Source organism: Tyto alba, unplaced genomic scaffold, assembly GCF_018691265.1.
Source record: "Tyto alba isolate M040663 unplaced genomic scaffold, T.alba_DEE_v4.0 Super-Scaffold_44, whole genome shotgun sequence".
In the NCBI taxonomy this organism is placed as follows: Eukaryota; Metazoa; Chordata; class Aves; order Strigiformes; family Tytonidae; genus Tyto; species Tyto alba.
In genome coordinates, this window is record NW_024881320.1 from 10,755,616 (window position 1) to 10,783,511 (window position 27,896).

Below are 27,896 nucleotides of genomic sequence, written 5' to 3' on the forward strand. Positions count from 1 at the left end.
TCAATAACTGTTACTGACTATGTACTTTTCTTCCTGCATCTTGTCTAAACAGATGGTGAGTGAACTTTGTTGTGACATTTCATGTTTGGTAGTACAGAATGGTCTAATCTCATAAAAAGTACTGAACGTTAAGGTAGATATTTGACAGTTCACTTCATGGCCAGGTGGGAGATTTTAATCCTCAACTGGTATTACAGTGAAAACATTCTCCATTGGCTTGTTGCTAACCATTTGGCTGCTTTGACTATTGACTGTACCAAGTGAAGGAGAAGAGTGTGCTTTCAATGTTTGTGTATGTGTGTGTATATATGATGGAAGTACAGTTGATAGACAAAACCAAGTTGCAATATTTTTATGAGAGACCTCTGCTAGCATGGTCTGTGTGCTATTCATTTCTGCCTAAGTGTGTTTTTTTAATTGTGAAAAATCATGGTGAAATTACTTAGGGGTCCAAGAAATATCTGTCCTCAGAACTGGCACAAAACCTCTAGCTTCTTGTTTTTGATCTTGGGCTTAATTGACATTAGGAGAAAATTAATGTGTGTATTTGACTTAGCTGAATCACAGATTCAGTTTAAGATGTTTATACAGCTTGCAAAGGACTGCCTTACCTGGGGTGTGGGTAAAGGAAACAGTGAACCATAACTTCAGATCTGTTAAGAGTTCACTGTTCTTAATCTTGGACCCCTTTAAACAAATCATATTGGCAAGGAAAGTGTCTTCTCTACAGTAGCAGAGCTTCACCTAGCTCTAAGAAGAAACTATATCATCTGGTTTTAAAACTAATCTACCAGCTAAATGGATTATCGTCAGCGTTGAAGAATATAGCTTTACTCTTCTTAGTGTTAAGACTTGCTTAAAAGGAGTATTTCTCTGTCCATGCAGAGTGAATAAGCTTGTCCTCTGAACAGAAAGGACTGAGTGAATAATGTCACATTGACATGCAAAGTTGTGTTGTCAGGTATTACAAATATAATGGTCTCTTCTAAAGACGAAAGGGTTGGGTAGAAAACAAGATAAATAGAGCTAACTGATATGTTGTTACCCACCATAACCAACAGAACCACAATGAACTGTACTGAAGATGTTGTTTAAGTCAGTTTGTCACCCCAGACTTTCCCTGCTGATTGACTGAGGCTTCAATACTCAAAACTGTTGCATATTGTGACTCAGTGTGCCATGATTGGGAGTTGCTCATAATCTGAGGATTATTGAGCAATAAACATACAAACCCACCCTCAGAAAAAGAAATGAAATGGTTCTTAATGTAAACTGAAATGCAGTATGCACAATTTCATTTCTGGATTGCATGTGGCATTCTTCTGGTGTACCAAGATTTATGCTTTGTCCTTGTGTTCATGATCCTCTTGCTTTGCTCTGTACTGAGAGGACTCCCCAGTCAGTGTAAGAGGAGAATGCAGCACTCAGGGGTGCTTCCATTCTTTGTTGAATGGAGAAACTTCATGTTCCAGTGAACTGAAATGTAAATTCTTGTCAGTGTTCAAAAAACTAAATCTGTTTACTTGACTACGCCTGCAGAGATTAGTCTAAGTAGACTGATCAGTCTGGTAGCTTGATCAGAAAAACTTATGTAAGACTCTGGCTTTTTGTCTTGGATCTTAGCCTAAGAAAGCATTCAAGTAAGCATCACATCAGTCAAATTTAGTCTAGAAAACAGACAAGTATGAGCTTTTAGCTCGTTTCAGTAGCTTATTGATTTCTTGTATGTTCTTCAAACTAGGAAGGACATCCTGCTTCCTCTTCAGGAAGAATGACACTGCGATCAGTTTCTTTATGCACATACTGGTATTCCTGTTAAGATGGTGACTAGAGCCCCTCCAGAACTACTTGTCTGCCTTCTGCATGCGAGGCTGCAGACTGAACTGTAGGAGTTCCAAAAGCAATCCCTTGATAGCATCAGTCCACTGCTGGACAAATTGTTGTCCAATACAGTAAATATGCAGTTTCCAACTATCAGTTTACAGTTTGTGTTAGGTGCATGTGCAGAGCAAGGTGGTCAAACAAGCTGCTTTTGTCCCAAGAAAGCTAGCAAGCTGTCCTAGGAACTAGTTGATCAGGTTAGCAGTTCTTTATGCGGTTAATCCAGGAAGCATAAATGCTGCATGTGGTACCTCTGAAGTCTTGTGTTGTCCCTTGGCACTGCATTAAACTAATATGTTCAATTTAATCTACAAATGATGCTAAAAGATTGTAGAGCAGTCAGAGATGCATATTAACTTGGGTTTACTATCACTTGAAAACAGTTCCTCAGTGGCTAGCAGACTTCATCTATCAAAACTTCTCAGTAGAAGGAACATCTACCAGTTTGACAGTCAGAAGTGTTACTAGCAGGAAAAACACTTCTGAAATGTGGATAGAAATAATGGCATTACAAACCAATACTCTTAACAGTCTGAGTGGGTGTCTTGTGAACGGAAAACAATATTTCTAGAGCTAAGTTGTCTCATCTGCAGTGAAATAAAACATCTTTATAGGTTGCTTCAATTAACATTAGTTTTAAATATATCTGTACTAGTGGCTTCTGGTAGTTAAAAGGAATAGTAAAGTCAAGCTTAAGCCTGCCATATAGTTACCTAAATCCTGAAGCAGTAACCCTAACTGGAACTAAAGCTCCAAACCTTTCTATAATATTTTTGACAGTCCTCTTCAATAGACACTTACTGTATTTCTCTTGTACAGAGAGCCCACCTGTCTCCTAGTTAAGTGCACAGTTCATTCAACAGAAAAATGGAATGGAAGCTGTGGTCTTTGGGTATCTCAAGAACTGTTGCAAGTCCCATGCTGTTGGACTCAGTCCAGGTCATCTACAGTAGCTGCTAAATTGACACAGACTGGAGCCATTCTTTCTGTTAATTACATTCAGTGACATCTACGAGTCACTTGTAACTTTGGTATACCAGCACTGCTACATAAACCTGAGTTTACACAAGCTCTGTAGCTTAGACTGTCTTTTAACTACAGCTTGTTGTTAATTAAAATGCCCATGCTTGTCAGTTGTTGGAATGTTTAGTAAGTGCCTGTAAGAAGTAGATCTTTTTGCTTCAGGGATGGTGGGGGTGGGGGTGGGGAGGGGTTTCTGTTTGATAAGTCGAGTATTAAAGGAGACTCAGATGTGACAGGACACTAACCCTATCTGTAACATCACTGGAGTAGTGGGTTAAACAAGGTGCCTGTAAACAGGCAGACTACAGGGTGGCCATTGTGGTAATCTTATCTATGATGTTTCTTGGGTTTTGTCATACTAGCTGGGAAAACACTTCAGATCTTTAACATTGAGATGAAAAGTAAAATGAAAGCCCACACAATGGCAGAGGAAGTGATCTTCTGGAAATGGATATCTGTGAATACAGTTGCCTTGGTGACAGAGACAGCAGTCTACCACTGGAGCATGGAGGGAGAATCACAACCCCAAAAGATGTTTGATAGGCATGCTAGTCTTGCAGGCTGCCAAATAATCAATTACAGAACAGATGAACACCAAAAATGGCTGCTGCTGATAGGAATTTCAGCACAGGTAAGTTACCTGGAAATGGCATGTGATGAAAACAACCCAGAGAGCCCTCGCCCCACTTGTCTTGCTATAAACATTTGAAATCTTATCTCTGAAAGCTGACCTTCTCTTTTTCTAGCAAAATCGTGTGGTTGGTGCAATGCAGCTGTACTCAGTTGATAGAAAAGTCTCCCAACCTATAGAGGGCCATGCAGCAGCTTTTGCAGAATTCAAAATAGAGGGAAATGCCAAGCCTTCTACCCTCTTCTGTTTTGCTGTGAGGAGTCCTGCAGGGGGCAAGGTAAAGTCTGCAGCTGTTCTACTGGTCTGCTGTAGCAGAATTCTGTACTAATGGAACTTCAGTGATCACACAGTTTATGTATGCTCTCTGAAGAACAGCTTGGGAACCATGTGTGCAGCATATTTGATCAGTATCAAAATGCTTTCCTTCAGTAAGATAGAAACTGAAGAAAGTCTTAGTTGCTTAAGTGGAACTTAGAAATAAGAACAAATGTAGATGCAACGAGAACTGAGCTCAGGGTGTTAAAGCATCAATTTATACCCATGTGTGTTTTTTGTGTGTACGAAATTAAGTCATTAAGCAGACTTACGCCTTGAATTCAGTACAGAAAGAGACTAGATAAGCCTTAGTACTGTAGGTAGGTTGTTTGCATCAAACTGATAGTGGAATTCAGTAGCAGTTTGAATAAGCTACAACTGCTGAGCATTCTGTAAAGAGCTGAGGTAACACTAAAATGTCTCGAGCTTTCTAGTCTTATCCTGCGAACTTGTTGATGAACTGAAAAGTCTCATTCAAAATATCTTGAACAAGTTGTCTTGAATAGAAATATAGTCTGCTTTCATAGAAAGCATGAGGGTTTTTTTCTTTTTTGATCTTTTCCCAGTTTTTACTTTATCAAGTTCCAGAAAACTTGCCCCTCTGATAAATATTTGGAGCATAGCTCCCCAGACTGTGTTGGTTCAGGATTGGGCAGATATGCATCACCCAAGTGTGGTAGATGATTCGAGCAGCATATCTGAAGAAAAGAACTTCTTTAATGTGGCTGTGCTTGCAGGCAATCTTGTAACATGTATTCTTTTCTTCCTAGCTACACATAATTGAAGTAGGTCAGCCAGCTACTGGAAACCAGCCATTTGTTAAGAAAGCTGTTGATGTGTTTTTCCCACCTGAGGCACAGACAGACTTTCCTGTGGCAATGCAGGTAAATGTTTGACCTCCAAAAATCAACTTTATATTTTGGCAAGTAGCTGCCATCTGTCAAGAATGTTTTCTACTTGTACTTTGCTGTCATTCCTCCTAGTTCTGCAAGGGGTGTTAATAGACTTGTGGGAGCTAGCCTGGACACTTAAACTAACTCAAACACAAGTATGTAAGCTGTTCAGTATTTGTCCAAATATGTCAACTTAAGGCTGTATTTAAAAGAAACAGCACAATCAAAACCAAACAAAAAGCCCCAACAAAGCCCTACCAAAAATCTACCACCACAACAACAAAACCCTCAATAGTATCTTCCAGTAGAATGTGTCTCATGTCACTTTGGATATTGAACTTGTTGCTGATGTTCATAGTTCTAGATGAGAACGTTATGGTGCTTGATGTAGCTTCACATGAAGTGGCATTTCATCTACAGTAGATGTCACTGTAAGAGACCAATGGTGTGGGGAGTCCAATAGCAGCATACCTCCTGTAGTAGCAGCACAGAAAAGGCAATTTGGGATATTAGTGGGAGATTCTTTGGGAAAGAACATAGCTGGTTGCCTTGAGAGACCAAACTTAGCATGCTTGCAGGACTAGGAATTGTGTAATAAAAGCAAGCTATCTCAGAGCATGTATCTGCTGAGCAGTCTAATAGATCAGTTTCATAAATGAACCAAGAGATGCCTTAAACTAAGGTAAACAAAACTGGCTGTCTACATGGCAGAATTCATGTGGCTCTGTGCTTCAGCTTGAATCTTAATTAACAGAACATCTGAAGATTTGTTCCAAAGTGAAAGTACTTCTTTATCTGAAGACCATTTTGGCTTAAAAGCCTCCCTAGTTTAAGTGACTTTACTTGTAAACTGGAGTATTCAGTAGCTGAGCTTGGTTTAGGTTCTGCTGGTGGTTTGGGTAGGCCTTGCTGGAAGAATGGGATTATCTCATTTATTTCTGAACAGAAACTTGTACTGACATGTCCAGACTAGAATGCTAACTATGCCCAAACTTTCTCCCTCAGCCTGGCTCATTAGGATAAGGGCTACAGATGAATTTTAATTTCCCTCCAACCTCTCTATTTAGTGGAGATATGGCTCCAAATGGCCAGCAAAGCTGTTCATTGGTTTGAGTCTGTAAGGCAGAAACCCAAAGCTATATTCGTTCTTAGTATCAGTGCAAAGGCATGTCACTGCAGTACTGTCTTGTGACTAGGCTAAAGGCAGCTGTCTCAACTGTTACAGTCTTAGTCTTGACTAATAAAAAGTCATCTTTTGACAGATTGGAATTAAGCATGGTGTTATCTACCTGATCACGAAGTATGGATATATTCACATGTATGACTTGGAGTCTGGAGTGTGCATCTATATGAACCGTATTAGTGCTGATACTATCTTTGTCACAGCTCCTCATGAACCTACCTCAGGCATTATTGGTGTGAACAAAAAGGGACAGGTAACAAATCCAGCATTCTGTTTTTGAGCCTTCTAAAGCTCAGATGGAACCTAATGAGTAACTTGATGCAACAAATACCATGGAAGGGAGCAAGTAACTATTTGATTAGTGAGTTTTTGACCTCTGCTACTACACAACTGCCGGGGGAGGAACTTATTTTTTTAATAATCTACTACACTGATGGACTGCATAGCCATTTGGCTGCTATATTTCATAGTTGTGGAAAGGACAGGACTCCCCAATATGCTTTTTGTCCTTTTCAGGTGCTTTCTGTATGTGTTGAGGAAGACAACATAGTGAACTATGCTACGAATGTTCTGCAGAATCCTGACTTGGGACTGCGTATGGCTATACGTAGTAATCTAGCTGGGGCAGAGGAATTATTTGCCAGAAAGTTCAACACACTGTTTGCTCAAGGAAGCTATGCAGATGCTGCTAAAGTAGCTGCATCTGCACCTAAGGTAAATAACTCCAAAGGTAAAGCTTAGAAGTCGTGGCGATTTGCCTTAGCTTAGTGGACTTGTTTAGCTCATTTGTGTTTCAGTACTTGACATCTGAAAACTAAAGTGCTGCAATATTAGCCTTAGTTCTCTGCAGTTTGGTGGTTGTTCCGACTAATATATTCTGTATCACATAACAGATAATCTGCTATACTTTTCCAACCATAGGTTGGATTTAGTGTGGCCACTGACTTCTTGCTATAATGTGATTGAAGATCTCCATTGTGAAGGCTTAAGAGTAGATGCTTCAGTACATAGCTTAACACCTATTTTTTTTGACTAATACTATTTAGCCTTCACTAATTGAATATTGCTTCTCTCTATCTTATGCCTCTTCAGGGAATTCTACGTACCAGTGATACAATCAGGAAGTTCCAGAGTGTACCAGCTCAGCCTGGGCAGGCCTCTCCCCTGCTCCAGTACTTTGGAATATTGCTTGACCAGGGACAGCTGAACAAGTTTGAGTCTCTAGAGCTCTGTCGCCCTGTCCTACAACAGGGCCGCAAGCAGCTTCTGGAGAAGTGGCTGAAGGAAGACAAGGTTGGCTCGATCATGAGACTAGCTTAATTTTGTTGCCTTGTAACAACTGAATGTGAATAATACTTCTGTTGATGCTACATCTCTGAATTCTGCTTGATAAAATACCAATTCTGATTTCAGCTGGAGTGCTCGGAGGAGCTGGGAGACTTGGTGAAGACTGCTGACCCAACCCTTGCACTCAGTGTCTATCTTCGTGCTAATGTGCCAAACAAAGTGATTCAGTGTTTTGCTGAAACTGGTCAATTCCAGAAAATAGTGCTGTATGCTAAAAAGGTAAAGTTATCAAACTTCTAGACTCTATCTTATGCTCTATGTGTACATTCTCAAGCTATCTTCCATGAGAGAACTTTGATTCCTGTCACTTAAAACTGATAAGTAGGTAAGATTGAGAAACAGTGTCTTCATTGTTGTAGTACAAATCATAGTGTATGACTAAGGTCTGAGCAGTATGCAAAACATTAAATCCAGAATATCCAGAATTTTATGAACTATCAAATTAATGGACGGGCTCAAGCTTATTCTAGAGAATAAGGGTAAGATTCCTCCTAAATTCATAAGTTGGGAGGCTTTTTGATGGATTACGAAACAATTTGCCTGATGTCCACTTGTAAGTTAGGACCTTACTTGATTGATAGTGCATTAAGACTCTTGAAAGCTTTGTTCCTAGCAGTTTTCTTACCTAGCAGGAGAAACGCCCTGATGCAAGTTCAGTTACTAAGTAGGTGAATGCTGAATTTCTGTGTCAACAGACAAGGAATGGTTTTGAGTTCCTGGAAGATGGGGGATAGGCATGGCAACCTTATAGCTGTTCATAGTGCCTATGCTAAAGAATCTGAAGGATTAAAAGATGTGTAAAGCTTCCTGGATGTGCATGACTCTTTATGTAATCTCTAGGTTGGCTATACCCCAGACTGGATATTCTTACTGAGAAGTGTGATGAGAGTCAGTCCAGAGCAGGGCCTGCAGTTTTCTCAGATGCTGGTACAGGATGAGGAGCCACTGGCTAACATTAACCAGGTAATGCCTAGAGCAAGAGTACTGGTTTCTTTCTAGACAGAGGTAATTGCATAGTACTGTTTTGGGGACTGGTAAGGCCAGTTCAGGTCTCTAGTGGGCTTGGGTAGAAAAGTGACTAAAGTATTCTAGCCAAGTTTGTTTTACCATTAAGCCTTTAGAGGCAAGTATGCTCTCAAGTTCTTGTGGGAGCTTTCTGTCTTTACTCCAATATTGATAGTGATTCTGCCATGGTCTTAGGTCTAAGCAATAGAGTGTTAACTGTCCTAGTGTTGGCTTTAATGGTGCACACATTAACCCTTCCCATGCAGAGAATTTACAGGAAGATGAACAAACAAACCTAAGTTGAGCACTGGCTGCCAGTAGCCATTGTGGTTAAATGGACAGAAAAATAAGACAACAATTTGTATTATTAAATAATTGATGCTACTTAGAAGTCTTGTCTTTTCCTCTAGCAATTATCCCAATGAGAGTGAAGGGATAGGATTTGCATACTGTGTTAAAACTAGAGTGGGTGGCAAAATCTGGCAACATAGATCAAAGTAATGTGCTGCTTACATTCTAGAGAAAAAGAAAACAAAGTGTGAAACTTGTCTCTCTATTACCATGGTAGTAATCCTATGAAAACAAAGAGAATATAGCACGCTAGGTGCTGTGATGAGCTGCCTTTCTAGCCAGGCCATTAGTATATACAGATAAATATGTATGTGTGTACATAGATCCCCTTCTCTAACTTGACCAATTTCAACAGATTGTGGATGTGTTCATGGAGAACAGTCTCATTCAGCAGTGCACATCCTTTTTGTTGGATGCCCTGAAAAATAATCGCCCTGCAGAAGGCCACCTTCAAACTCGCCTCCTGGAAATGAATTTGATTCATGCCCCACAGGTAAGACCTTTTAACCTAGTTCCTTCAAAACGTGAAGGAGTAATAGGCTTGCACAAGAATATGATGTCTGATACTGATACCTATAAGCAGTTTAGCAACATCAAAGAAAGATCTGTGCTGTGACTTTTCAACAATTTTTAAACTGAGCTGCTGTGATTCTCTGACAGTGAATATGAAATATAACCTCCTAGGTTGCAGATGCCATTCTTGGAAACCAAATGTTTACACACTATGATCGTGCTCACATTGCCCAGTTGTGTGAAAAGGCAGGCTTGCTCCAGCGAGCTTTGGAACACTACACAGATCTCTATGATATTAAACGTGCTGTCGTTCATACTCACCTCTTGAATCCTGAGGTAAGTCTGTTGTACAAAGTAAGAAATTGAAAGCTTAAGTGAACACTCTTTAGCACTTCATTACTTACAAACCATCTTACAGTAGCTGCAGGGATTTTAGCATCTACAGAAGCAGCACACATAGCTGTGATTCAAGAACACTTGTCCAGTTAACAATTAAACCATAATCTGTAGTTTTGATGGCTTAAACTGACCTCAGTTTCCCAGGTGGGCATTTCAAATCTTACTTCCAAACTGCATTTTTGTAGTTGTAAAGATGGTGAGTGTATTTTAAGTCTTTGGTCTTAGTGCATGGAAGACTTCTCTCGAGTAGCTGGGGTAGAAACTCTGGTTAGCTGCCATATTTTAGAAATCAGTTAAATCTTGTATAAGTTACTGAATAAAATCTCCTTCTCTTTGCAGTGGCTTGTGAACTTCTTTGGCTCGCTCTCAGTTGAAGACTCTGTGGAGTGTTTGCGTGCCATGCTGTCAGCCAACATTAGGCAAAACCTACAACTCTGTGTGCAAGTTGCTTCTAAATACCATGAGCAGCTTGGTACCCAGTCTCTTGTGGAGCTTTTTGAATCTTTCAAAAGCTATGAAGGTACAGTATTAGAGGGACACAGCTTACTTGGAAGCACTACTTGATTGAAGATAATAGTAGGGATTGTAGCTTTTATGGGAGAGGTACTTGTCACACGGCTGGACCTTAGAATACATTTATCAAAGTGATCTTATCACAGTGAGTTCTAGAGGTATCTTTGTTCCAGATAGATCAACCCTGCTGAGAGAATAGCTTTCATTCAACTGCAGGAAAAATCAGAAGGATTTTTTCTCCTCTTTTAGGTTTCATCTTTCTTTCTGATCTTTACTCAGGAGAGTTTAAACTAAGTCAACTAAGCTGAGGCATGTAACAGTCTGCACTTGATTCACTTACCCTTCTAACTATGTTAAAAACATGTGACTCTTTCTAGGACTGTTCTATTTCTTGGGTTCCATTGTAAACTTCAGCCAAGATCCAGATGTTCACTTCAAGTACATACAGGCAGCTTGCAAGACTGGTCAGATAAAGGAAGTGGAAAGAATCTGCCGTGAAAGTAATTGCTATAACCCAGAACGAGTGAAGAACTTCCTGAAGGTAAATATTCTGTCCAATGGATTGAGCAGTCCTCTGTATGTTTTGCTTAGCAGCAGAACTACAGCCTTCTAATGGAGAGAAATGCCCACTCAAGGTTTAGCTGACATGGCTGTGAGTAGTCTACTGTGTAGCTGGAATAGGAGTCTGATCTTATTCCGGGTATACAATAGGGTTTTCTAGACTACCTCTGGGAAAACAAGTTCAAATTCACCATTGCTTCAAAACTAGCCTGTATTGATATAACTTGTACCAAACTCATATGTTGTCACCTAACAACAGTAGGTGAATCCAGGATGGTAGAATGTAAGACTATGCTGAAGTATCCAGCAGGAGCTTTATCAGGGATATTGGCTAGACAGAGCTTGTTAAAACTGGAGTCAACCTGTACTACAACGCTTCGTATGCTTTGTGACTGATAAAATGATATTTTAATGCCACTTAATTTTGCATGAAGTTCTTGGCCCAGCAACTGTCTTCTGAATAGGTATGTGAATTGATAGTCACTTTGCAGCTAGAGATGTAAGCCTAATGTTGGCACTTCATGAAGAGCCTAGACTTAAAACTCAACTGATAGACTGGCTGCATGGTATTCATAGTGGGTAACTTGCTTTTGAAGTCAATTGTTGTCTTGGCAGCCTTAATTTTTAATGTATTATGACTGCTAGTGCTAAGGGAACTTGGTCAGACTTTCCTGCTCTGCAAATGATTCAATAAATGGTGGTAGCTTATTCTTTTTTTTTTTTTTTTGCACAAAATACAGGAAGCAAAGCTCACAGACCAGCTTCCTCTGATCATTGTCTGTGATCGATTTGACTTTGTTCATGACCTGGTGCTCTACTTATATCGCAATAACCTGCAGAAGTATATAGAGATCTACGTACAGAAGGTAAGGAGAATCTACTTCTAAGCTCTGCTCTTTCCTTCCTTAGAAGGAATTTAACCTTTCAGTAAACTAAAGCAGGATCTGCTGCAAGTTTCTTATGCTCACACTTCTAGTGCAGAGGCTCTTCAATAAGCCTTTTGTTTATTGCAAACCTGTAAGTGTAGTTTTTCCTAGAATGTATATACAAATGTGTTAGTAACTTAAACTATGCTTTGGAACAGTGAATTTTAAATTAACTAGAATTTCCCTGTGTGGAAGGCTGGGGGTGGGTTATTAGTAATGCTAATAACTAATTTTAATGATGGTGGCTTATTCTAGGTGAATCCTAGCCGTATACCAGCAGTGGTTGGAGGGCTTCTTGATGTGGATTGTTCTGAAGATGTCATTAAGAACCTCATCATGGTGGTTAGAGGCCAATTCTCAACAGATGAGCTCGTGGCTGAAGTGGAGAAAAGAAATCGGTAATGAAAATGCATCTGAGACACTACTTTTGGGCTTTCCTGACCCTGATGTACACCCAAATTGAATTGAATACGATTTTGTTGAATGATACAACACTAATACTGTTTTACTTTTCTTTATAGAAAAGCAGCTTAGATGTGCTAGCCAGGTTCTTGATTATTTGGGCCATATAGGAATGCCTGACAGCACTGCATGACGGATAACATGGCTTTTGAACGCTTCCTGTACAGCCAACCATAGGATGTGCCTTTGGAGTAGATTTGGATAAAACTGTCTTGACAGTGTTGTTGGAGGCACATGGCAGCTTGTGTAATTAGTTTGTTGATACCTGTAAAATGAACAAGTGGCTTTAAGCATGAAGAGCTAGTGAACAGGGGTTGAAAGGAAGGATTGCAAACCCAGTGGCATCTGCAACCTTCCTTGATGTTAAACTGCAGATCTGGCCTCCACTTACTTAAGACTTGCCAGAAAAACTGGCTGGTCTCTGTCTGCTTTTAAATCTGACCAGCAGACTTGCTTGAAGGGATGGCCAGGTATTAATGGGTAGCTGTCAAGCATACCTCAGTCTTACTTACAAACCTAAAATGTTTGCTTCTTCAAAGGCTTAAGTTGCTGTTGCCATGGCTTGAATCAAGGATTCATGAAGGCTGTGAAGAACCTGCGACTCATAATGCCTTGGCCAAAATCTACATTGACAGTAATAATAATCCAGAGCGGTTCCTTCGTGAGAATCCTTACTATGACAGCCGTGTAGTTGGCAAATATTGTGAAAAGAGGGACCCTCATCTGGCCTGCGTTGCTTATGAGAGGGGGCAATGTGATCTGGAACTCATAAAGGTTAGCAAAACTGCATTTATAAACATGTTAAAGAAGTACTTGCTGCCTGAAGTGGAAGCCTAGCTGGCTACTTGTCTAACACTTGCAGAATTGTGTCTTGCAGTCTCACTCAGGAGTTGAGGTAGGCAGGATTTTTTTATGTGGAGACAGTAGTTTTTATGCCAATGAGAAGAACTTTTATACCATTTTAGTTTGGACATATAGTGTAACTCTGCAACTGTAAGGTACCATTCATGTCTTTAATCCACTGAATCTGCTCAAAATTAAATTGTTTATTGGGTCCAGCTAATGAATATGCCTACTGTTAAACCTTTGTTAATTTGATTTTTATTTTTTTGAACCTTGAGCATTTGATCAGCAGAAGGAACAGACTGTCATCTAGGAGGAAAAGCTTCTCTGAAACTAGAACAGGGCTTGTAATTTTCCCTTATGATTGACCCTTAGAATTGCTCCAATACTTAACTAGAAATGAGGAAAAGAAGTGTTGACAGTCAAACTGCAAGGACTTACTCCAATAGCATTCCTCTGCTATCTTAAGCTTGTTGATTCTCAATCTCCCTTGGACATTCAAGGGCAAGTGAAATTCCCATGGTTCTTCAAACACATCGTAGTCTCAAACTGAACATCAGATCTTAATGCCAGACTGTAGTGCTTGTGGCTGCTGAGAAAAACATTCTCCTGCCTGCGCTTCTGCAGTAGTATATGCAAAGAATGTCAGCTCTGTAGGGGTAAGAACCATCTTGTTTTGCGCTGTTTGAAAGGAAGTAAATGCTCTTCCCTAGCAAGGCTTACCCTGTGAGTGTTAGAATGGTGGTATAATCTACGTTTGCTGCTAAAAGTGGATGACTTTCCAGTCTGAAGCATCTATTTTTGAAGTAATACCTTCTCATCAGCTGTAAAAAAAAAAAAAAAAAAACAAAACCCAACAACCAAACAAACAAAAAAACAAACCCAAAACCACTAAAAACCTGGATACATTTAACTCTTATTTTAGGATAAGAAGGTTGCTTTGAGGAGTTTTGCTAGGGATCTTTGCTAGGATATGTTTTAACTTTCTGGTTAACAATAAAAACCTGTCAGAACCAGTTTCTTCCTTGAACTGATGTTCTGAGCAGGTGTTTCTGGTTATGGAGAATAGATCTTCCTCCTGTAAGAACTATTCTTGCGACATTGACTCCTACAAGAGGGCTCAACTCCTGCAACTAATAGATGTACAAAGTAAAGCAAAACTGTGCTGCTACTAACTTGCTTACAGCAAAGCACTTGAGATTCCAAGAGCTAATTTGGATGCTAACAAAACATGACCTGTTGGTAGAAGATGGAATAGGCCTTAAGGTTTCTACTCTTCTAGTTAGAAACTGAAGCTAGTGATACTAATAAGATCGTAACTCATAACTCTTCCTTGTTGCACCACTTTAGGAGATTCCACATTTATTATGTACCCTTAACATTTTAACAGGGGAATCCAAGCTACTTGCTACTCTAAACACTACTAGTGTAAAGCTAATGACACCAAGTATGTAGCTTATTTCTAGCTTTAAACACCAGCACTGTTCCTCAGTTCATTACTTAACACTGCCCAGGCAAGTGGCCCCCTTTCTAGATTTAAAACTTAAGTTCTTCAGGCTTCTGCAGGTCTTCACTTGAAACAGAAGCAAATAGTTACTGTGAAGCCACTGTCACAGTATTTGTCGGGCAAAACCAAAAGAAGCTATAGAAATTCTGCTGGAGACCTTCTCCATGAGCTTCCCAGATCAGAGGTTGGGAAAGAACTTGTCTGTGGCATTTAGCTTTGGTCAGTGATTAGTTCTAGCCAGTCTTCTAGACTGTCTGATTCATAGCTAGCTAAACCTGTCTAGTGGTACTGATCCTTAACATTAACATCAATATTTGTAACTTACCCTTCAGGTCTGCAATGAGAACTCACTGTTTAAGAGTGAGGCTCGTTATCTGGTGCGCAGGAAGGATCCTGAGCTCTGGGCAAACGTTCTGGAAGAAAACAACCCATTCAGGCGGCAGCTTATTGACCAGGTACAACACAAGGGCTAAACTTTCAGTATGAGGCGACCTCAGGATATCTCAAACATTATGGAACATTAAAGTAGCTCTCTTCCCCCACAAGGTCCTTCGAGGCCCCGTCTCAACCATACAGAAATTTAGAAGAGCTTGAGTGGTAGGTATTAATTTTGACGCTCACGGTCAGAAAACTTAGTTACCAGTAAGATATTTCTGTCCTGTGGAGTGACCCATCTCCAGTGAATTTGCTCCCTGCATAGACCCAAGGTGTGACTTTAGTAGCTATATCTAATATAGGAGTAGCTTGCTCTTGCTGTCTATGATAAAACAGTCTCAAAGTTCTGAAGCCTTAATTTGTAGTTCACTGGAATAGGTTGGCAAATATCTTATTTGGGGAGAACACTTAATACTTTCCTGCCTTTCAATCCAGGTTGTCCAAACAGCTTTATCAGAGACGCAGGATCCAGAGGAAGTTTCTGTAACTGTGAAAGCTTTCATGACTGCTGACCTGCCTAATGAATTGATTGAGTTATTGGAAAAAATTGTCTTGGATAATTCTGTATTCAGTGAACACAGGTGAGAAGAGATCTTTGTCCACAAGTTTAGCCTATTCAGGGTCTTTGTTTAGGTTGTGAAGTGACCTATTGGCCTATTGGTTGCAGGACCAAAGCACTCCTAAATGTGTATAATCAGGTGAAAAAGCAGAATTTAAAGTGCTCTCTGTTTTAAGAACAGAGCTAGTTCATACTATCCAGTTTGCAGTGATGTGTTGAGAGAACACTGATAATGGTAAGCAGTTTCTTTTTGAAGGCAAATATCAGTGCTTTTCAGTCTGGGAATGTAAGGTTGTTGCTAGTGACAGAAAGCAGGTGAAAGTTTTTGCATGTACAATACATGTCACTTAAGCTGTGCCTAGAAACACATGCTTAACCTCTGCCTTCTGTTTAACCAAAGGAATCTTCAGAATCTTCTGATCCTGACTGCCATTAAGGCTGACCGCACTCGTGTGATGGAATACATCAATCGGCTGGATAACTATGATGCCCCAGATATTGCAAACATTGCCATCAGTAATGAGCTATATGAAGAAGCCTTTGCTATATTCAGAAAATTTGATGTTAACACTTCAGCAGTCCAGGTGAGACATGGTTTCTGCATGAAGGTATAGAATGTTGGTGATAGAATGGGAAGTGTACACTTGGCTCTCAAGGAGTGATTGTCACTTAAATCATGAGACTTAAGAGTACAGTCCCCTTATGTTACCCAGCTTCACGGCGAAGTGGGATTATATGAAAAGAATAGCAAAACAAAGTAAAAGTAATTACTTCAGAGGCTGATTTGCTGAAAGTAATCAAAAAAACGTTGGGGCACTGCACTATATGGTTGGGGTGTGTGTACTACATTTGATTCAAAATGGCTGTCTGGGAGACTCATACTTGAAAGGTGCAGGAGAAGCAAGTGTGACTAGGCATTGTCTTTGGGCCAGCATTACTGACTTCTGTAAGACAGAGGAGAAACAGCAGCAACATTCTTGCTGCCCCTGCTTCATTGGACAGAAATGGCTGCTCTGAAAGCAGTTACCTTCATACTGCTTACACAGAACAGTGTATACACTTTAAGAGTTCTGCTAGAAAGGACAATGTTTTAAAGCTTTGATTTTTAACTTGTAACTTCAATTTCAAACAGGTGCTGATTGAGCACATTGGCAACTTAGACCGTGCTTATGAATTTGCAGAGAGATGTAACGAACCAGCAGTATGGAGCCAGCTAGCCAGAGCACAGCTCCAGAAGGACTTGGTGAAAGAAGCTATTGACTCCTACATAAAGGCAGATGATCCATCTGCCTACATGGAAGTTGTTCAAGCAGCTAATAGAAATGGTAAGGCAAAGCATCTTCAAACTTGAGATTGTTTGGATACGAACTAGGTTATTGCATTTACCTCGAGCAGTAGGGATTCTTGAGACATGAATTCTGTTGCAGAGGAAATGGGAGCAGTCAGTACGTGGAAAGGATGAGTCAGTGTTTAGTGAGATTCCTGTCAACAAGTGTGTCTGTGTTGCTACACCAAAGATAGACCTTCCTGTGGAGATAACTTGGACTGTTATCTAAAATACAGCCAAGTATAATGTATTTAGCTGAATGGGGCAGAATTGCTTGCCAACTGGATTGTAGGATACTTGAAAGAAGTTCAACCTTATGTGAGAGTGACTTGATGTTTATCAGGGAATTCCTTAGCTCAAATGCAAATGGCTTAGTACCATGATGGAGGAGATCCTTGAGACTACTAGTGAAAACTGTTCCTAAGGTGAGCAATACAGACTGACTAAACAGGATCTTAAGTATCTCTTCTCTCTTCAAGATAACTGGGAGGACCTAGTGAAGTTCTTACAGATGGCCAGGAAGAAGGCTAGAGAGTCTTATGTAGAGACGGAACTTATTTTTGCTTTGGCAAAAACTAATCGTCTGTCAGAACTGGAGGAGTTTATTAGTGGCCCTAATAATGCCCACATACAACAGGTATGTCTTCATACACAGTTCCCATGTATGACTTGCTGCTTAGCTGATTTCTGATTCTTGCTGTTACCCTTGTTTACCATGGGCTCCTAAACCAGGTTGGTGATCGCTGTTATGAAGAGGGGATGTATGAAGCTGCAAAACTACTCTATAACAACGTCTCTAACTTTGCTCGCCTGGCATCTACCTTGGTGCACCTTGGAGAGTATCAGGCGGCAGTGGACAGTGGCCGCAAAGCCAACAGCACAAGGACTTGGAAAGAGGTAACTTAAACTCATGGTTTTTACTAGTCTGCAGAATGTGCTCTACTGTTGCTTCTGAGCATGTTGTTTAGCTCTGATAGTAGCTTGCTAACTGTTTCTGGTTACAGAGTTTCTGTGGCTTTATAAGATGTCCTCTTGCTCAAGGTGATAAAGCTTAATTTCAAAACAGTGTAAAATAGATGGCAGAGATTTTAATTCTAGATCAAGCATTATGGAAGTACCCATTTGGAACTGTACACAAGTTTGTACAGTTTTTGGTAAAGCTTTGCTCATTAGCTTTCCCTTTAAAATAAGGAGATTAAGCGCTGCAGTATTCTCCTGTTAACTGACTATTTGCTAACTCGTTACAGGTATGCTTTGCCTGTGTGGATGGAAAAGAATTCCGCTTGGCACAGATCTGTGGCCTACACATAGTCATCCATGCTGATGAACTTGAAGAGCTGATCAGTTACTATCAGGTTAGATCACTGTTAATATCGTAGAAGACTTCAGACAGCACACTTGTATCTGCTATCACAGATAAAACCTGATACCCTGTGGAGCTGATCTTTAAATTAATTCTTCCTCCATCTCCGTTTCCTAATAGACGCATGCATTTTTTTCTGTAGTAAATAGAAGGGTGTTAGTTTTTACTGTCCCTTCTCTTACAATTCGGTTGTCTCATTGAAATCATGTCTGACAAACCTGAGCACTCATTTGGAGAGAAGAGCAAAGCATGTTGAATTTAAGTAAATGTGCATTTTAGCAAGCTTTAAGTGCCAGTTGGTCATGAATTTGCATTTAATCCTTATTCTCTTAACATCTAGGATCGTGGCTACTTTGAAGAACTTATTGCCCTATTGGAAGCCGCTTTGGGCCTAGAGCGTGCACACATGGGAATGTTCACTGAACTTGCCATCTTATATTCCAAATTCAAGCCTCAAAAAATGAGGGAACATCTGGAGCTCTTCTGGTCTAGAGTTAATATTCCAAAGGTATGCAGTAAGGTAGCTTCGCTGCAACTCAAGGTGGGAAGCTGTCAGTGAATCAAACTGACTGATTTCTTCATTTTATCAGGTGCTCAGAGCTGCAGAACAGGCTCATCTCTGGGCAGAACTTGTATTCCTCTACGACAAGTACGAGGAGTATGACAATGCAATAATTACTATGATGACTCATCCCACTGATGCCTGGAAAGAAGGGCAGTTTAAAGACATAATTGCCAAGGTAAGTTAGTTAACTGAAAGTGCTGAGAATTTCTTTCATAAGAGGGAAAAATGCACAGCAGAATTGCTGTTCAGAAAATGAGTCTGCTTAAGCTACTGCTCAGTTTTCCTGCTGTACTTAAAACAGCTTCCAATCAGTTTAGCACATGAATTAATCTAATCTTATACTCTGTTTTCTGCTATGCAGCACATTCTGTTGAGTGGCAGCAGCTAGCACAAAATGTTTTCAGAGACTGCTCAGGATCATAGGTCACAAGCAAGAGGCGTAACCTCAATACCTCTGAGCTGACTGCTGTCTTAGTTTGTGGCTGTAACTGTTCTTGAAAGATCTCTGCAAATGTTTCTAGCTCTTCTAGTGTGAGAATTGGGGCAGGCAGTCCCATGAATACGGAAGATGAATAGTTTAGGCAAGATTTGAGACCAAACACCTTATTGGTCTTACGCATTTCAAGGCAGCAACTTAAAGACTGGCTAAGGCTACAGCCTTTCCTGGCTTCAACACTTCAACAAATGGTCACATCAACTGTAGTGGACTACCTGTGCCAGGATCTCTTAACTGTGGAGGGGTTAAAATTGGTTTGTACTACCCCAGTAGCTTGTGAATTCACTGTCTGTAAGCAGGTGGCACAAGAAGCAGTCATAAGATTGAACAAGAATTCTGCATGTGAGTGTAACACATCTGGCCTCTAGAAGGGAACTTAAGTTTTCATTTGAGTTGGATAAACTTTGTGCTGAGTGGTCCAAACTAAGCACCTTAGGCTTGCTTGTGTTTGAAGTGCTAACTAGTGTCTAACCATACAGGTGGCTAATGTGGAGCTGTACTACAAAGCCTTGCAGTTCTACTTAGACTACAAACCTCTACTGATCAATGATCTCCTGCTTGTATTATCTCCACGACTGGATCACACCAGGACAGTCAATTTTTTCTCAAAAGTAAGTTTGGGACATGGTAGATGAACAAGAAAGCCTCTTGATGAAGTTAAGACATTCCAGTCTTTGGCTGGAAAAAAGGCTTGACATCTGTCAGATAGCTTTGCCTTCCGTATAAAGGACTGAGAAGCAGCCCAATCCTGTCTTGGCATGGGAAACAATGGAAGAGCTAGTATAGCAGGTCTAGGAGGCTGTTTTATTTTACTTCTGTTAATGCAAGATCCTTTGTCTGAAGGGTCCTGACAGTAAGCATAAACTCTTATAATAAGTGGGAACCTGTTTCAGGAGTATGAAGTGTCAGAATTGGTATACTTAATCTTATATTGGAACCGTCTTAATTCCAGGTTAATCAGCTACTTCTAGTAAAGCCTTATCTGCGTTCGGTCCAGAACCACAACAACAAAGGAGTTAATGAAGCTCTAAACAACCTTTTAACAGAGGAGGAAGATTACCAGGTGAGCCCTGCAAAATAGATTGCTAAGCCTGAGGGATGCTCCTTTTTTCTCCAACAAGAAGAGGTCATAGTTTGGTTGTTCCTATGCTGACACAGAGTAAATCCCTTGAGTAGAAGATACCTTATGCAATGCAATGATAGTGGGGGTGGAATCAGGCCTTTTATGGACAGGAGTCCTGAGACTGTGATTTGCAAACAAAGCAGATGCCACAGTTACTTTTCTTCAAAACAGGCTTCACAAAGGTCAGTATCAGTTATGTACTCTACAGGGCAATGCTTCTGTAAACAATTTGCTTCTGGTCTCATTGGCTGCTATGTGGAAGACATGCTTTGTCTTCCAAAAGAAACTAGCTTTTCTGATCTGTCAAGTGGAGCCAGTATGACCCAGTTAGCATCTTGCTTTGTTAAAAATCATCTTTTGGAGAGATGTGTGAAATATGCAGGGTAGACAAGCTGTAGCCATAGTATCAACATCCAGCTAGCAGAACCTAAAAACTTGTGTACCATGGTTAGATGCTTCTTTACTGTAGTTCTTGCTTACTACCATCTGGAAGCGTGTGTAACAATTCTCTCTCAAACAGGGTTTGAGAGCTTCCATTGATGCCTATGACAACTTTGATAACATAACACTGGCTCAGCGTCTGGAAAAGCATGAACTCATTGAATTTAGGCGTATTGCAGCATACTTATATAAGGGTAACAACCGCTGGAAACAAAGTGTGGAGCTATGCAAGAAAGACCGTCTGTATAAGGTGAGTTAATGCAGCCTGACTGTCAAAAAAGTCTGAGCTTTGAAGCATGGATCTCCTGGATACCAAATGTGTTGTTACTTTCAAACCTGGAATTCTCCCCAGTCTTAGCCCTTCACTTGCAGTTTAAGGAAAGACTCTTAGAGCAGAAGTGCTTGCAATTTCAAACGAATATCTTGAATCTAATTTCATAATGTTATCCTGTACTCGGAGATCTATCTATATCAATCAAATGGTATCTTTACGGTCTTCTGTATCTGGATGGAACATCCTCCATAGAACTGAAGACTTATGCCCTTGTAAGGGTACAGATGAAACGTGATAATGGTATATCCTTCAAGCCTGTAGTGAATTCACATGAGCCAGTTTTTGCCTACTCTGTAGGAGATCTGGCAAATAGTGTTCTGTCTTGCCACATAGCAAGCAGTTGATGCAATAATCTCTTCTGCTCTGGGTAATCCTTAATATCTAATGGTGAGGTAGGTGGGATTCCAGAAAGATTGTTTATCTTCTCTGCTACGAAACTAAACAATCTCATCAGGTCACTTACAAGTACTTAAGGAAAGCCTGTTGGATAATATTAATACAAGTATCTGGGTTGCCTCAAAATAAGAGGATTTAACTGAGTGTATGTACTGTAGTTTGGCTCCTACAGAACATGACTGGTGTTGAAGACTGACTTCATGGTATGCCAAATACCTGGCTTATCTAGCTAGCAATAACATGCACATAAGGTGTAGAGCAAGATGCTGGCAGGTAAGGGTCAATAACTCTTGTTATTTTCTGTAGGATGCTATGCAGTATGCTGCAGAGTCCAAAGATGCAGAGCTAGCTGAGAGACTGCTTCAGTGGTTCCTGGAAGAAGGCAAGCAGGAGTGCTTTGCAGCCTGCCTCTTCACCTGTTATGACTTGCTGCACCCAGATGTAGTCCTTGAGTTGGCATGGAGGCATAATATCATGGACTTTGCAATGCCTTATTTCATCCAAGTGATGAGAGAGTACCTTACCAAAGTGAGTATTTCATAGGCTAAAATGTTAAGACTTCTAGTCTGGATAATTAGCATTGTGCAAACCAGAGCTCTTTGCATGTACCTTGGAATATTGTTGTTCCTCAGACATAAGTCTCCTACGAAGTTCTGTGGGTTTGATCACTTTAGGCTAGCTAGCAAAACTTTATAAATAGATGCCTTCGGACTTGAAAGAGGTCTTGTTAAACTTTTTCTTTTAATGATGGACATAAGCAACTGTGTGCTTTTCAGAGCAGCTCCATAGTTGATGGAGCTGAAAACTTGGCGAGGACAACCTGTATCACTCATTTCTTCATGTAACTATGAAAGTACTCTCTGTTTTCTTGTTACAGAGACTATAGCTTTTGAGTACCTAATAGTGCGCACTGTCAGCCATAGAAGTAAACTGCTGAAGATGATTTTTAAAATGGAAACTAGAACTTAGATGAGTAGTTTGGATGTACAATACTGATACCAATAACTACTCCTCAACTGAGAGAGAAGAGAGATTCTGATCATGTGTGGTCCTGAAATGCTTGTCTCAAACAGCTGTAAGATATTAAGCGAAGATCTTTCGTGAGAAGGCTTTAGGGTTGCATAGGACATCACAGTAAAGAACTTAATTAAAATGAATAATCTAAAAGTGACTGATTCAAGTTGCTTCTAATCAAGTAATGTTAAGTGTTCCCCTCTGAATTTTCTTGCAGGTTGATGGGCTGTTCTATAAGGTGACACTCTGATTTCAAACTCTTTGTGTTCATTTGTGTCCCTCAATATCCTAGGTTTCTTTTACAGGAATCTAGCTGTAGCTTCTGCCAGAAGAGCAGTGTAATTTAGCTCTAACTCATTTCCTGTTCACTTTCTAATGCTAAAAGGATAACTATTCACAAGCAACTTGAAAATCCAACCAGACTCTGCTTCTCTTCATAGAAAACAGAAGCAAGTGATTGAGGAGGACTTGTGTGTTTGGGCTCCTGTTCACTATATTACAGATGTCTTGTGGCAGGGAGGATGTTGTTCATAAGTAAACAAAAGCAGTTGCCATGTAACAGGATGTGTTTGAAGTGCAAATTGCTTGTTATGCTGTAAATTACCAACGTGTGCAATCTTTAAGGCATGATAAATTTGAATAGTAGCATAAAACTTCTGTAAACTTCTTGCCTGTTAGTAAGATGAAAGTGCTTGCACAGATCTTAAATGCTGCTGCCGCCTCATATTCCACTGAGGTGAAAGTTGCCATGCAAGTTCACCTGAACTCTTCCATGTGAGGTTTAGGTCTAAAATCATGGTCTTTAAACTGGTTGGATTTACAAGTAGTCACATGTACTAAATACGGGATAACTTGCCAGTGGAAAATCTGCATGATGAAAATGGTTTACAGTGGAACTAATTTAGTCTGAATTAACTGCAAAACATGGAATTAGAGAATGGGCTTTATAAATGTGGTACGTCTAAAACCGTCACGTAACTAACTTCAAAAGTACAAAAGAATGGACTAGTTTATCAGCAGGGTTTGTATGTCTTCTAGAATGTATCTTTCTTTTATGCATAGAAAGGTGTTAAAGCATTGAATAGTCTATGTCCCAGAAGGGGCCAGGCACACAAAATATGATGATGCTAATTTGGAGACTTTTTTGAACAACTTTACTTCTAGGCAGCAAAGCAGACAGATGTTTGGGCTTTCCTGGAGAGCTGCTCTTGTCCCTTGTACAGGATCTTTGCTCTCGGCATGCTTGCTGTCTCCAACAGAGGGAGTAACTGCACTTCTGTTCAAAGTTCCTTGATGCTGTAGGGGCATGAAAAGAAAAGTATAATTCAAGAGTAGGAATCTCAAGTCATAAGTAGAGCAATACAACTAGTTTGAAACGGGTAGCTCCAAGTGATTTGATCCATAGTAATAGGTATAGCATTAGTAACACCAATATTTAGTGTTATCCTGAAGAGCTGTTAGGCTGACAGCTATAAAAAAATGAACCACTTAAAGACCTACTGCCATTCAAGTTATTAATTTGAGTTGCAAACTTCAAAAAATCCAGGAAACTTTTAAACACTAGATCTAGATAACAGCTCTAAAGTATAATAGAGACCCCTCTTGCAGTACTTCTCAGACCAGATATGGTTCTTGCAGTGGGAAAAGAGGAGGGGCAGCTGAAATACATCATTGGGCTAAATGTAGGTTTGAGCAGAATGTTAGTACTTGCCTGTATCTGGATGTGAACCCGTGTGATTTTTATGCCACAGTCTTCAGTCTCAATGGTTCTCTTATGGAACATATAACTTGTTAAACCTGAAAGAAGGAAGGTACTGTTGCCTTCTCAGATTACTCCCCTCACCCCCAATTCAAAATTATGTTCAGGGCTCCTGCATTACTGTAGCACTGTCACAAATGTGTTTAGCATGAGCAGAACTTTATTTGGCACAACACTGGGATCTGTATAAAGCTGATACTAGTAGACCATTTTCCATGATGGTTCTAGAGTTGCCTCTAGGAGGAGTCTATGTGAATACTAGTACAGCTAAAGCTGTATTCTGCAGCCCAGTTTAGGCTGTGGTCTTCAAGATCAGACCTCATGGGTCTGGAATATTTGCAAATATCTGAGTGCTCCCATTGAATGGGAAAGGGGTTGCAGGTTAATAGGTAAGTGTAGATTAGGCCCATTTGAGTTGATGCTTGCAACTGCAATGTGATGGGTTTGTTTTCTGGGTCAGGGAGTTAACAGTGACTAGAATAGGACCTCAAAAAGTGCTTTACTTAAAGGTAATGATGATCTCAGCTGCTTTTGACAGCTATTGCTTATTATAATAAATGTAAAGCAATTGGGAGAGCAGGTTTACATAACTTGCTGTGAACATGCAGACTTTTCTAGTCTCCAACTTGGTCTAATAAAAGGAACTCCTGATAGCTAAGGTACCAGGCATGAAAAGCCTCACGCAGTGGTACAGTTCCTAGTCAAGGCTTTCATACGTCTCCTGTTCGCTTCAATGTAGGTGGATAAACTTGATGCTTCTGAAAGCCTAAGAAAAGAAGAGGAACAAGTAACTGAACCCACTCCAATAGTATTTGGTAGGTGAAAGACTTGGTTTTAATTGATTACCTATTGTCACTCTGGTCTCTGTTTGTGGAGGTAACTAAGACTACCTCCAGTCAAAGTAAACTGGCTTCAACTAGATAGTAGAATGGTTGTTTCTGCTAGATGAACTGCATAAGTTGACATCTCACTCTTACAGTACTTCTACTCTTCAGCTAAAGTGTTGCTCCTCTTACATGGCTCAGAACTATAGCTTAGGAATAGGATTTCAGTATGGTAACAGGGGATACCAAGGTGTGTACAACCCCAGGAATAACTTAGAGCATGAGAATTCCTACTGTTATTCCTGTCTAAGAGGAATGTGTCTGCTTTCTGCTCTTCCAAGTAGAAAGGCAGACTGGCTTTCTAGCTCACCCATTTTAAGACACGTGCAGCCAAAAAAACATGGCTGTCCTCAAGTGTGCTGCTATTTTAGAAGCCCTTCTGAAGAGGCATTCTGCTAACAAGCACCTAGAATTGGCTGGTAAGGGAAGGATGTGACTGGTTCACTGTCTGATGTAAATGTTAACCTGAATTTAACATACGCATGAGGCATGTGTGCTCCTAGTGATGAAGAAAAATCTGTCAAGGTATATTCAGGCCTTCTGCAGCACTCTTCAGACTGAGACCTAACAGACCTAACTATTTGCTTGAATTGCTTTACTTTTCAGTTCTGACCATGCATGGGTTAAATAGTATCAGTTTGTTTGGCTTTCAGTATGGTCTCTTCAAAACAAGCCACGTTTATCAAGATCAGTTGCTACTCCTCTTCCCTCAGAGTTCTGCCTTGCTTTTGTAGTTTTCTGGTAGCAAGAGCAGATGGCCTAGGTGCCCACTCTGTGGTGCATGTTGAGTAATAGTGTGACTTGTTAATGTATGCTTGCACAGTGGCTGAGTTTTGGCTAAAGCCTCGTAGTCCTGTCCCATAGTACAACTAGCATTAGGGAAGCTTGGTTTCTTAAGCTAACTTCCTTTTTTTTTTTCTCATGCTTTTCTAGGCCAGCAGTTGATGTTAACAGCAGGTCCCAGTGCAGTACCTCCCCAGGCAAACTTCCCATATGGATACACAGCACCAGGATTCACCCAGCCGCCTGTTTATGGTTTCAATATGTAACTAGCTCTCTGACAGACCTTCACTGTCTCTGTTCTCTTTCTTCCCGTCCCTTTTTAACTTCTCCAAGAAGTGTACAATGGTCCTAAAGGCACAGATGACCTTCTGCTGGCTGAACACACTTGCTGCCTGGCTCAGTGAGGAGACTTCAATGGGATGCCTGTTACTGTTATTTATTGATTATTGTCCGGTTACATTTCAACCTCTGAAAGGCAGCTTTTGTTAATGACATTGTGAGACTCCTGTCTGAAGTTAAGGCACTATTTCACTAACTCATATAGCAATAACTGCTTGAGGCCAGGGGGAAGAGAGCATATTTTTCTTTCTTTTGCAAAGCCCATTGAAGGCAGCTAGGAAATTGCCTGGCACCAAGTTGTTAAAGCTTTAGCTGAAGCTACTGAAGTAGCAGGGTTGTTAACAATTCAGTGAAGCATCTCGTTAATAATGAATTGTTAAAAGCTTGTGTACATCTGACTACCCCATTTTATTTGCAGTCTTATGTGCAAAAGAAAATGGGCTTTCTAATATTTGTGCTCTGAATGTTTAGAGGAATATTGGGAAAATTTTTCCTTTTCTGGACAATAATGCTGTTGAGGTTCAATGCTGTTGGAGTCTGTTCTCTATTTTCTGGAGTAGATCTGAGACTTGAAGAAAATAAATCTTCTCATGCCAGAGAGCAAACACTTCCCAGATCCTTTTTGTTTAACAAGAGGAGAGCATGTTACTTATTGACATTAAATGGTACTAAAGGAAACCTCAGCTATGTGTGGCAAGTGAACATAAGAGTGTGCATGGGCTGCCAAAGTACTAGAGATGCAAGAGCACAGTGTCAGAGCTGGGGAGGGGGACACACTGCTAAAATAGAGGCAGTAGGGAGGGCCATAATCCTGACTTTTTATTTGCACCTTGAACGGATTCTGGCATTGGCTTCCTGCCACACTGTGCTCTGACCCTGTCTGGTGGGCAGAGTCAGCACCGCCTGAACTGACACGGTGCAGTGACTCTGTTCTGCTATGCTGCAGTAGTATCAACAGCGTGTTCATCACCCATCTCTTCCTTTGAGAATGCCAACAGGGATGTATTACTACTTTATGCCACCTAAAATACATGTATCATTAACGTTTTATGTACTTAGATAACAATGTATAATTTATGGTTATGGATCTTGTGCTAATCTTGAATATTATAAAAGTCCAACTATAAATGTAAAACTGCAGTATCCACTGTGTGGTTCTAGTCTTAATATCGTGGGGGTGGGGACTGGTTAGTAGTAATACACTAACACTAATAGCATCAGGTTTCTTCATCTGACAACTAAAGATGCCAGGCAGCAAAAGAGAAACACGGGCTAAAGCGCCTAACATGGATGGCTTAGCAATGAACTGAAAAGGGAGTTGTGGACTCTTCACTGGGCACATCAGCACACTGTCATGTGCGGAGGCCATGCTGCAGGAGGTGGTCACATGCTTATGTGACTTCATTCACAGGACTGGAAAAGCTTCAGTCCTGTACTGAGGGAAATGCTGCAGTTAGTGTCTCTTCTGCTAAAATACATTAATGTGGTAGTGGTAAGCGACACCTTTTGATCTGAATTCTACTTGAACAGGGCAAAACATCTTTAAATGCCAACTGGTAGAGACTGCCAGGGTTGTGTAATCAGTAACAGCAGACTATGCTTTGGCACAGTTCTAACTAGTATATTGTCTAGCTTGGTCGCTGCCCTGTGATAGCAGTGGCAAAGAGATGCGGTGTCCACCTTCCTGATACAGTCCAGAGTATTCCAAGTGTTGTAACATACTAA

General features: G+C 40.4%; 1 protein-coding gene across 5 annotated transcripts in view; it reads left to right on the forward strand.

The window, feature by feature from the left end:
- The window catches only part of CLTCL1 (clathrin heavy chain like 1), a 35,814-nt gene extending 9,038 nt beyond the window's left edge, over window positions 1–26,776 (forward strand). The window contains exons 3-34 of one of the 5 annotated variants that reach the window (XM_042805135.1): window positions 53–55; window positions 3,267–3,535; window positions 3,651–3,812; window positions 4,621–4,734; window positions 6,006–6,179; window positions 6,443–6,640; window positions 7,019–7,219; window positions 7,340–7,492; window positions 8,114–8,236; window positions 8,985–9,122; window positions 9,314–9,478; window positions 9,881–10,061; window positions 10,432–10,595; window positions 11,356–11,481; window positions 11,797–11,939; window positions 12,543–12,777; window positions 14,686–14,808; window positions 15,224–15,369; window positions 15,748–15,931; window positions 16,480–16,672; window positions 17,154–17,311; window positions 17,407–17,571; window positions 17,922–18,029; window positions 18,378–18,545; window positions 18,628–18,777; window positions 19,578–19,709; window positions 20,051–20,161; window positions 20,742–20,912; window positions 21,699–21,920; window positions 22,624–22,644; window positions 24,905–24,980; window positions 25,983–26,776. In XM_042805135.1, coding sequence (XP_042661069.1) covers window positions 53–55; window positions 3,267–3,535; window positions 3,651–3,812; window positions 4,621–4,734; window positions 6,006–6,179; window positions 6,443–6,640; window positions 7,019–7,219; window positions 7,340–7,492; window positions 8,114–8,236; window positions 8,985–9,122; window positions 9,314–9,478; window positions 9,881–10,061; window positions 10,432–10,595; window positions 11,356–11,481; window positions 11,797–11,939; window positions 12,543–12,777; window positions 14,686–14,808; window positions 15,224–15,369; window positions 15,748–15,931; window positions 16,480–16,672; window positions 17,154–17,311; window positions 17,407–17,571; window positions 17,922–18,029; window positions 18,378–18,545; window positions 18,628–18,777; window positions 19,578–19,709; window positions 20,051–20,161; window positions 20,742–20,912; window positions 21,699–21,920; window positions 22,624–22,644; window positions 24,905–24,980; window positions 25,983–26,098 — 4,793 coding nt within the window. In that variant the 3' untranslated portion in view covers window positions 26,099–26,776. Of the gene's footprint in view, window positions 1–52; window positions 56–3,266; window positions 3,536–3,650; window positions 3,813–4,620; window positions 4,735–6,005; window positions 6,180–6,442; window positions 6,641–7,018; window positions 7,220–7,339; window positions 7,493–8,113; window positions 8,237–8,984; window positions 9,123–9,313; window positions 9,479–9,880; window positions 10,062–10,431; window positions 10,596–11,355; window positions 11,482–11,796; window positions 11,940–12,542; window positions 12,778–14,685; window positions 14,809–15,223; window positions 15,370–15,747; window positions 15,932–16,479; window positions 16,673–17,153; window positions 17,312–17,406; window positions 17,572–17,921; window positions 18,030–18,377; window positions 18,546–18,627; window positions 18,778–19,577; window positions 19,710–20,050; window positions 20,162–20,741; window positions 20,913–21,698; window positions 21,921–22,623; window positions 22,645–24,904; window positions 24,985–25,379; window positions 25,469–25,982 lie in introns of all 5 variants that reach the window. The other 4 variants (XM_042805139.1, XM_042805137.1, XM_042805136.1 and 1 more) reach the window with 4 other exon arrangements.
- The last annotated feature ends 1,120 nt before the right edge of the window (window positions 26,777–27,896 follow it).